This window comes from Micromys minutus, assembly GCF_963924665.1.
Source record: "Micromys minutus genome assembly, chromosome: 11".
NCBI classification, from domain to species: domain Eukaryota; kingdom Metazoa; phylum Chordata; class Mammalia; order Rodentia; family Muridae; genus Micromys; species Micromys minutus.
In genome coordinates this window covers 54,621,417-54,632,217 of record NC_137980.1, presented here as the reverse complement: position 1 = coordinate 54,632,217, position 10,801 = coordinate 54,621,417, and the positions used below count along the sequence as shown (strand labels likewise).

General features: G+C 52.3%; 1 protein-coding gene across 1 annotated transcript; it reads right to left on the bottom strand.

Annotated features, from left to right (window-relative positions):
• Positions 1 to 257: 257 nt before the first annotated feature.
• On the bottom strand, positions 258 to 2,895 carry SOX12 (SRY-box transcription factor 12; the record flags this gene model as incomplete). Its single annotated transcript, XM_080925404.1, has 1 exon — positions 258 to 2,895. The coding sequence occupies one exon, from the start codon at positions 2,893 to 2,895 to the stop codon at positions 1,951 to 1,953; it is 945 nt and encodes a 314-aa protein (XP_080781530.1). The 3' UTR covers positions 258 to 1,950.
• Positions 2,896 to 10,801: the final 7,906 nt, after the last annotated feature.

The window sequence follows — 10,801 nt, the reverse complement described above, 5'->3', positions numbered from 1 at the left end:
AGCCCTAGAGATAGCCAGCTTTCTCTGCACCAGCCCATACTCTAGGCACCTGGAGCTGGCCAGGGGTGAGAAGCACACACATGCAGAACCACAGGGCAAGGTCGGGGCAAATACACTTTATTCAGTCCTGGCATCAGACTGGCGAGTCCTGCTGTGGGTACCAGCGCCCCAGAGGAGGGAATCCCCTCCCTCAGCTACGAGACTAGTTCTCCAAAGACCACAGACAGTGACATCTCTTCACTCACATGACGGTTTTTTTTCATTGTCTTTTTTTTTTTGTTGTTTTCTTAAAAAATAAAAAAGAAAAAAAAAGAAAAAAAAAAGAAAACAGAAAGAGAAAAAGAGCGCAAGAAAGGCCCAGAGCCGGAGCACCAAGCTTAAAGGAGGCAGCTGGTGGCGTTGTCAGCGAAGGGAACGCGTGGGGCAGAGACCTGCAGAGACCCTGGGCAGGGGTCGAGGAGGACTCTGGGACCGTTTGTTCCTGAGATTTGTGTGTGTGTGAATGAGTGTGTGTGAACCACCCAGAGGGGGAACACACGCCGGTGAGTTACAGGTAGTGAGGGCAGAGGGAGGATGGGGAGGCTGGAGGGGTGGGGCTGGAGCGGGAGACCAGTGGAGCAGACTTGGCAACCGGGCAGGGCTCCGGAGGGCAACCTAATCTCAACACAGCTTCCTAACTACAGCAGTGCCACCCCACTTCTCGCAAGAGCAGACCGAGGTGCAAAGCACCCGTGTCCACTAGCTCAGCCAGTCCCCATGGACTGGTCTATTCTCAAGCCAAGTTTGTTTGGACATGGTCCTCATTCTTGCCACCCGTCTGCTGGTATGCCTGTCCTAAACCCTAGCAACAACGTTTCAGTTTCTCCCACTGAAGACTGTAGCGGTGGTTGCTGAGACTGTATTTGAGTGATAGGAAGGGGTGATGGACTTAGGGAGGAGCCCAGGCAGAGAGGATGCCCTGAGCTGATAGGGCGCTTCCCGAGGAGGGGGATTGAGGGGCAGCAAGAACTCTGTCCCCAGACTGGTAGGTGTCTTGGTTCTGAGTTCTTTTGGACAATCCCATCTTGGTGGATTTCCAAAGACCGAATTCCAAATTCCCACTTTGGGAAATCAAGTTTCCAGCGACCAAGATGGGCTGTAAAGGCAGTCACGCGGTGGAGGGTGGTGGTGGGCGTGGGTGACCCCTTCATAGAAAAGGGGTTGACACTTGCAGAGTTTAGGGCTAGCTAGTTTCTATCGCTCCCTTTGAGTGCGCCTCTCATTAAGGCAGTGACGCCCCTTTGGGTTGAGAGTAAGCCACAGGCTCTGGGATCAAAGGATTTCTTAGATCACTCTATAATCACCCCCTCCCTTCCGGAGTTGGCAACAAGAGGCCTGCAGCTTAACTGGGACCTGCCCCCTCCAAGAAGCATCAAGCATGCGCAAGAAGGGGGGGTGTTTCAAGCTGAGGGGTGGGGCCTTGAGATCCAGGGGGAAGGGATGGCGCCCTTCCCCCCCAGAAGAGGAGGGGACTGGGAGGAGCGCTGGACCGCCAGACTGCAGCGCCCCCTAAACTACCAAGGCAGACCCAGGCGAGGGCGGAGGGATTCTTGAGCAAAGGGGCGTGCCGTCCGGCCACGAGGAGGGGCGTGTACAAAATGAGGGGGAGGGGTTAAAGTATGTAGGAGGAACGGGAGGTGTATCCGAGGGGGGCTGGCTGCTGGTGGCTACGCGGGACAGGACTGAATGGGGAGGGGCTTAGATGTCAGAGAGAAAATGGGGGTTGGGCTGCCTTGGGGTGTGTCTGCGGGGGAGGGGTATGTCTGGATTTGTGGGGGGATGGGCACAACTAGGAGGGGGGAGGCTGCGCGGGAGATGGGGTGCCAGCCTCGGCCTCCGAGGGGCCCCAATACCTGATTCCTGTATGTAAACAGCTGGTTTGGGGGCGTGCGCGCCCCGCTGACGGTGGGCTCAGTAGGTGAAAACCAGGTCGGCGATACTAGACGGGCGCCAGTCCCCTGCGATCATCTCGGTAACCTCAGGGGTGCAGTAGTCCGGGAATTCGAAATGTGAAGTGCCCGAAGGGGGCAGCAGGTCCGGGTCGCGATCCAGGGCACTGCAGTCCAGGCCGGCGGGGCCCGGGGGCATCCTGGACAAAAACCCCAGCGGCTCCTCCCCCGATGCCACCGTCTCCTCTTCGCCCTCCTCTGGTGTAGCTGCCTCCTCCTCCTCTTCCTCCGGCTCCTCGTCCTCCGACAGGGTCGGAGAGGCGGCGCTAGCGGCCGCCCCCTCGCCCGATGGTCCCTGCGCGCGCTCCGCGGGTCCGCGGGTGGCGCGCCCCGCCGGGACCATCCTCCACAGCTCGCGCCCGGGGGTCTCCAGCAGGCGCACTTCCAGCAGCTCCTCCTCTTCGTCTTCTTCGTCGTCCTCTGGCGCCGCCGCGCCGCCCCCCAGAGGTCCTGCTGTTGCTCGGCGGCCCCCGCGGCCCTGCAGCTGTGGCCCGGGTTTCAGCCGACTGCCACCACCGCCGCCTCCGGGGGGGCGGGGCCGCGCCTTGGCGGGCGCCCCCTTGCTCTTCTTGCGAGGCCGGTACTTGTAGTCCGGGTAGTCCGCCATGTGCTTGAGGCGCAGCCGCTCCGCCTCCCGCACGAACGGGATCTTCTCCGAGTCCTGCAGCAGCTGCCAGCGGCGGCCCAGGCGCTTGGAGATCTCAGCGTTGTGCATGTCGGGCCACTGGTCCATGATCTTTCGCCGCTCGTGCTGCGACCACACCATGAACGCGTTCATCGGCCGCTTGATGTGGCCGCTCGGGGTCTTGCACCAACCTGGCTCGCGCGCCCCCTCGGCGGCCGGCCCGGGCCCCGGGGGCGGCGGCCCGCCGTCCCGCTTGGCCCGCGCGCCCCGCTGCTGCACCATCGTGCCGGGCCCGGGCCGCTAGACGCCGCCGGGGGCTGTCCGCATCCTCCGCGGCGGCGGTGGGGGAGGAGGCAGCGGCGACGGAGGGGCGGCCCCGCCCCGCGGCTCGGCCCGGCCCCCGCGAGCTGGGAGCGCGGCGCCCGGCGCTCGGGCCGTCTGTGCGGGGGGGAGGTCAGTGGCGCGGGCTCAAGAGGGCTCGGCGCGTCCCCGCTGCCCCGGGCCAGTAGAGCTCCTCCGCGCGCCGCGCATTGTTTTGCAGGGCCAAGGACTCGAGCCTCGTGGGCTCCCGCGGGCTCCGGTCGTGGCCTGGCTCTCCTCCGCGGCCCCGCGCGCGCTTGCCCGCCCGCCCGCCGCCGCCTTCCAGTGTCTTTCTCCCCGCGCGGCCCCGGAGGCGCGCGCGCTCCCCTCCCCCTCGCCGTCTGCGGGCCGCTGCGGCGCGCGCGGGGCCGCCCCGTGTAAACACCGAGGTGCCCGCTCGGGCAGCGGCCGGGCCACGCCTCGCGCTCGGTGCGCGTCATCCGTTGCTGGGCAGAGAACTCCGCATTTGCATCTCCCAATCGCTGGTTGCTTGGGCGGGCGGTCTCGCGCCTGGGATGGGGGCTGGGGGCACGGATGAGATCGGTTTCTTTTCTTAGGATCGGGGCTGGAGTGAAGTTGGGTGGGTGGGGGGGGGGGAGAGCGGCATGTGGAGCGCTGCCCATATGTCCTCCAAGATTTTCCTTTCTCCTCCCTGCACGCATATTCAATAACACCTGCCGCCAGGTAGGACTCCTTTCCGGTCTCTTACTGGGATATCCATGGACTGCCTGCTTCAGAGGAGCATTGGTAGAGGGACGGAGACTCGGAAAAGATTTTTAAGGAGACAGACTCACCTTGTCATGGTTGGAGCCCTCCCTACTACACACAGGGTCCAGCCACAGAAGGCTTAACAAATGCTTTTAGGCCCAACAATGATTTTTATTTGTGTTCTTTTTTATCCTTTGGGGCGCTGAAGGAATCTCTAAGGGACTAGAACACCCGCATTCCAAAGACAAGCCGCAGGACGCGCGCTGCCATGCTAGCTAGTCTGGCGGTCCTAGCGTGCTCCCTAGAGCACCTAGGGGCAGGGCCACCGTGCGCCCGGAGCGGAGACGCCTAGTACAGTTATTGCACCCCGGGCGCGTCCTGGATCTCGCCCAGCGCGCGCAGCCAGTCCACTGGGGGCGGCTGGGCGCCCCGCCCCGCCCAGGGCGGAGTCTTCCTAGGGGCGTGACCGACAGGACTGCGGGCCGCGCGTGGCGGGGAGGGACCTCGCTCTCCAGGCTCACCACGTGTGAGCCAGTTGTAGCACCACCCGGCGCGTGCAGCTCTAGGGGGAGGTCACCTTCATGGCGCCTGGGCTTGGCGATGGGAGGGGCTGTGAGGGCCTCGCCCCTCTGTTGCCGTACTGGGAGGGGGTCGGGTCCGTATCTGGAAAGTGACCTACTCTGTAGTGGGGTGGGTATGGTTCGGGGTAGGCAGCGAGTAGTAGACCTCACTCAACTCTGGGCGCAGGAAGGACTGAATGCGAGGTAGAGTGAGCTCAGCCCGAAATGCAGCGGTGGGCTGTGGGATAGTGATCTGGGAGGCAGGAGGGTGGATGGATGGAGCATCCCCTCGTGGGAGGGGGCAACTCTAAAAGGCTCCGAGGCTGGAAAGGCTTTGGCTCTGCTCCTGCCCAGTGTCCCTTCTCATTGGAAGCTAGAAATCACTGCATTTTAATCTCTCCAACTGAGGCCTGGGTGGTTCTTTGTTCGGTGGAGACAGACTTTCTGCGCTCACTTCCCAGCCCCTCCTTTTGCTTATCTTCAAGTGCAGATAAAGCAGTTTCTCCTCCGCTCAGCGGCCTTATGTTCAAGAGGGATAATGCTTGTAAACATGGCCTTGATGCCCAGTAAAATGTACAAGTTGTCTGGAATTAGGTTTTCCTAGGTCACCAGCAGTGCACATATACCATCTTCGTGAGAAAAACATTGAGTGAGTTTGGGATGAATATCACATTTCAAAAAAAAAAAAAAAAAAAAAAAAGGTATCAAAACGGTAATCCTAGAGTGTGTTAGTTGAAATTTCGTAGGCAGATATCTTAGAGCATTCTCTCATGCTTACAGTCCCAACAGCAGTCAGGCTGTGGCAGAAGGATTACTTGCCTTCAGTTTGAGACTAGCCTTGATTAATATCTGAGACCTTTTCTTAGCATTCTCCTTGCATTCTCTATGTCTGTTCTCTATGTCTGTCTCTCCCTTACACAGAAACAAAGTAGGCAAATACACTTTTTAAGATGTCACAAAGGTTGCAAGCAGAGCTTTCCTTTCATTGCTCCAAGCCTGGCAACAATCATTTCATTCCTAACCATGTTCCTGGTCAGATTAACTTGGTTCAGTTGCTTCTCTCTTCTCAAAAGAACAAAGACCCTGCAAGCTGTCCCACGGCCCTTCCCTCTGGGTTTCCACACGTGCTCATCCACTCAGGAACTGATATCATTCCATAGGTAGGCCCTGCAATGGTTGCTGCATAGATCATCTGGCAGTCTGGTCCACTGGGGGAGTGTGTGCATGTGTGTGTGTGTGTGGGTGTGTGTGTGTTCTGCTCTGTTACAACTGTTATCATGGTGTCTCCGTGGAGAGAAAAGTCATTACCCATTCCCCTCTTCCAGATACATTATGCAGTAGATGAGCTAGCTGTTCTAAACTCCCCTAAATGAGAGAACATTTAACATGCAAGTGCAAAGGACTGAATTTGAAGCCAGGGCTTCTGAAGTACAGAACTAACACAGAAGGCCTCCTGTTTTTCTTTATTTCCAGGGTAGTGTTGGCCACAGAAGCCTGGGTACATGGAGATCCAAGAATAGCTAACGGCAGTCCCTTCTCTCATGAGAGTCTTGGGGGGGGGGTCCTCACCTTTTCCTGATGAGCCATCTTACTTGCTAGGGTCCCTGCTTCAGGAGCAATTATAGGAACAGAAAGAAAGGATGGGAAACTAGAAGAATGAGTGCCTGGAACGGAAAGGATGCTAGAGCCTGGGTGTGGTTTATATCTCAGCATATGAGATACACTTAGGTCCTTAGGAAAATACGTGGAGAGACTGGAGCTGACTAAGGAGCAGGGGTGAGACACTGAAAGATTGGAGATGAGACGTCCTCAAGACTAGAGAGTGGACAAGGAATAGAATCAACTTGTGTGGAGCTGGAGCACACGAGTGCAGGTCAGGCGACAACCTCTCCTTCTAGAACGTGGGGTCCAGGGATTAAACTTCGGTCATTATGTTTAGCAACAGCACCTTTACCTCCTAAGCCATCTGACCAGCCCCCATCTTCCTTTTCTTTAGTGTATTCACTGACACCCAGGGCCAACAGCTTTTAAACAGTCACTGTGTTTAAGTGGTATTTTCCAGTAGTAGTCATAAAACAAAATAAATACTACTACTACTACTACAGATATGATAATGGCCAGAAAAAAATACAGGGAATATTTTTAAAAAGCCGACAGTGATGGTGCATGCCTTTTAGTCCCATCAGGCCGGAGGCAGAGGCAGGTGGATCTCTATGAGCTGGGGGCCAGCCTTATCTATAAAGAGAATTCCAGGACAGCCAGAGCTACTTGGAGAAACCCTGACTCTGGAGAAAACAAAACAAACCAAAACCCAGTTCTTTGATTGAACTTTGTATATGTTAGTTATCTCAGTCAAAGTAAATAATACATCCAGGAACAGGGAGTGAGACGAAGGGGCTGGAGAGGTGGCTGGCTCAGTAGTTATGAGCATTTGATGCTCTACCAAAGGGCCAATATCTTACTGGCTCACAAAGATCTGCAACTCCAGTTCTTAGGAATCCAGCAGTGCTGTGGAAACCAGGCACAAGCAGTGCACAGACTTGCATGCAGGTAAACTCACACACACCCAGACATACATGCAGGTAAATTCACACACACACAAACATACATGCAGGTAAACTCACACACACACAGACATACATGCAGGTAAACTCACACACACAGACAGACATGCAGGTAAACTCACACACACAGACAGACATGCAGGCAAACACACAGACATACATGCAGGTAAACTCACACACAGACATACATGCAGGTAAACTCACACACACACAGACATACATGCAAGTAAACACACACACAGACATACATGCAGGTAAACTCAAACACACACAGACATACATGCAGGTAAACTCACACACACATTAAGACAAGAAAGGTGGAGTTAAAGGTCAGCCTTGTCTCCATACTTAGTTTCATGCCAGTTGGAGCTACGTATTGAGACCCTATCTAAAAAATAAAATAAAACCAAGATCCAGCTTGTGCTGTGGCTCTGTAGTTCTGGAGCTTGTCTAATGTACGTATCACAGTCCCGAGCTCCATCCCCCAGCACCTCAGAGATCAACGAAACCTGAAAAAAGTTCTCAGTAAGTACATGGAAGCCAATTGTAGTATTAAGTATTCAAACTGGATAAGATGCCATTTTACTTAGCAGTAAACAGAATTTTACTAAATTGTATGTTGTGTAGTTTGTTTTTTTAGTCTTTAAATTTTTAAGCTAGGAACCAGTAAGTCAGGTTAGTGAGTAGAGGCACTTGCCGGCAAGTCTGATGACTTGAGTTCAATTCCTGGCACCCTCAGGGTGGAAGGAGAGAGAACCAACTCCTATGAGTTGTTCTGTGACTTCCCTTTAGACAGGCACAGTGCCCTGTACCTTCTTTGCTGTCCAAAATAAATAAATGTAATAAAAAAAGGAAAACCAAAAAACAGATACAAATGTTTCAAATGGCCATATGAAAATGCTGGATGGTAACATCTCAAAATCAGATCCTTCAGTTTCAGAGCCCATGTGCTATTGCTTATTCTGAATGTGCTGTGTGAAGCAGACTCTTATAATAACAGAGGGAGACATGTCTGCACAGGAATCAGATGTTCATAGAGAGGAATTTTCCTCAAAACTAATACATGTAGCTACTGCTGGCTTCTGGGGTGTTGGAGCTGACTGGGTGACTGGAGTGCTTTGAATGAATTTGCTTGTAAAATGTTACCTGTAACAGTTATAAGCAATTTAGAGCCTACTATGTACACTGGCTGGTTTTGTTTCAACCTGACACAGCTGGAGTCATCACAAAGAAAGGAGCCTCAGCTGAGGAAATGCCTCCATGAGATCCAGCTGTAAGGCATTTTCTCAACTAGTGATCAAGGGGGGAGGGCCCAGCCCATTGTGGGTGGTGCCATCCCTGGGCTGGTAGACCTGGGTTCTATAAGAAAGCAGGCTGAGCAAACCAGGGGAAACAAGCCAGTAACATACCTCCATGGCCTCTGCATCAGCTCCTGCTCTCTGACCTTCTTGAGTTCCAGTCCTGACTTCCTTTGGTGATGAACAGCGATGTGGAAACGTAAGCTGAATAAACCCTTTCCTCCCCAACTTGCTTCTTGGTCATGATGTTTGTGCAGGAATAGAAACCCTGGACTAAGACAATATGTGCTGCTAAAACTTAAGCTGGTCCATCAGCTCGTTTTTTTAAGAGAGATTGCTTCTGGCATGCTTTAAGAGCTGAGGTTGCTGGGCGTTTATGGAAAGTAGACTGCATCTCAATTTTATTTTATGTGTATGATTGTTTTACCTGCATGTATGCCTGTACAGCATGTGTGCCTGGTACACAAAGATGGTAGAACTGGAGGTACAGACAGTTGTGAGCCACTGTGTGGGTCCTGGGAATTGAACCTGGATCCGCGTCAGTGCCTTTAACTGCTAAGCCATTTCTCCTGCCCTGAAATCAATTTTATTATTTTCTGAATTCTCTGAAGACAATGTTTTCATTACTCACACAGCTACTTGGTATCCACTGCAGAGCATTTCTGTAGTGTATCCTTCTGTGTGTCCTGAAAACTCCATGAGATTGAAGGATACATGTGGCTTTCTGTCCTCCTATGGCATATCCCAAGCACCTAGCAGAACTACAGGTGCTATAGGCTGCTACTGTGTATTCAGGGAGGGAAGGTGTAACCAGTGTGGGCATGACTGTGCTAGACTTAACACCAACTGTGTGGCTCCCAAGCACCCATCTTCCAGTCTAGGGTAGCTGTCTGGGACATTCAGGAAGTCAAGACAAGTGAGTGATTCACGGAGGAGCCCTGGCTACTTATATGGACCAGGCCATTCTTCAACTCAGACATCCACCAGCCTCTGCCTCTTTTAATGCTGACCTTAAAGGTACTCACCACCATGCCTGTCCCTTGAATAAGTTTCTTCACTTAAATTGTTTTTTCCCCAAGAGATTAGGCCAGCCAATGGTAAAGGTGCTTGCTACCTAAGGGTACAAACAGGATGACCTGAGTTTGAACCTCACATAAAGATGAAAAGAAAGAGCCAGCTCTACAGAGTTGTCCTCTAACCTCTACATATACCATTTGGTGGTTTGAATGTTCTTGGACCATAGGAAGTGGTACTATTAGGAGGTGTGGCCTTGTTGGAGGAAGTGTGTCACTATGGGGCTGGGCTTGGAGACCTTCCTCCTAGCTGCCTGAGGATGCCCAGTCTGTTCCTGGCTTCCTTCGGATGAAGATGTAGAACTCTCAGCTTCTTCATTGCCATATCCTCCTGGATGCCATGCCATGCTTCCTGCCATGATGATAACTCTAAACCTGTAAGCCAGCCTCAATTAAATATTGTCTGGAAAGAGTTGCCATGCTCCGGGCTGGAGCGATGGCTCAGTGGTTAGAGCACTGACTGCTCTTCCAGAGGTCCTGAGTTCAATTCCCAGCAACCACATGGTGGCTCACAACCATCTGTAATGGGATCTGATGCCCTCTTCTGGTATTCATGAAGCCAGCTCCAGTGTACTCATATATAATAAATAATTAAAAAAAAAAGAGTTGCCATGCTCATAGTATCTCTTCATAGTAGTGAAAACATCTAAGACACACTGTGATGCCTTCGTCTAAGTATCATACACACATATAGTTAATTTCTTTAAAACGCAGATACTATGACATGGTGATGCATGCCTCTAATCTTAGTACTCAGGAGCCAGAAGCTGGTGGATCTCTTAAGACCAGGCTGGTCTACGAAGTGAGTTCCAGGATAGCCAGAGCTACACAATAGAGAGACTATCTTCAAACAAACAATCCTCAGATTATAATAGTGCGTCATAAGGACATATCATGTGAGTGCGTATGCATACTTCAGATGTTGTCTTTTGTGGTTCTGTATGTTACTTTTAGAGATGGTTTCTAAACGGTTGAGAACTACAGTAGAGTATCAAAACATTTATATGGCTTGTTTTCAAATCAAAATGGCGTACTGGGCCTGGTGGCTCATATCTGTAACCTTAGCCCTTGGATAGCTGAGGTATCAGGTTGTCAGTATGTTCGAGGCCAGTCTGGGCTCAGCCTGAGCCAAAGTGAGAACCTCACTCAAAAGATAACAAGACTTAAATAAACAAGCAAAGAAAAAAAAAAAACAAAGTTAAAAGTAAGAAAAATCTAAATGTATCGAGCTGTGTAGCAGGATTGAAGTGGAAGCTTAAAGGTCCTTTGGAAAGTCAGTTGTGTTGGAAGGTGTTTTATGGGTCAAACTCCTGAAGGAGTGTTTTCCTGAACTGGACACAGGTGAAAGACTAAGAGGGACTTGTGAGTGAACTAGTGAACGTCTTGTTGAAGCAGACACAGGACAAAGGATGTTCTGCTAGAGTAAGCACATGAAAGGACACGAGAGGAAGGGTTCTTTGCTAATGACACACACGTATTCCACCTTAAGTTGTGTAGTTGAGCTGCGCTTGCCGTGATTCCATAGAGAGAAACACACTAAAAACTTTCGGTGGTGTGCTGTAGTTTCTGGTCCCTTCCGGGGCTGATTGGCAGAGTGACGTCACCCACAGGCACTGGTGCTGAGG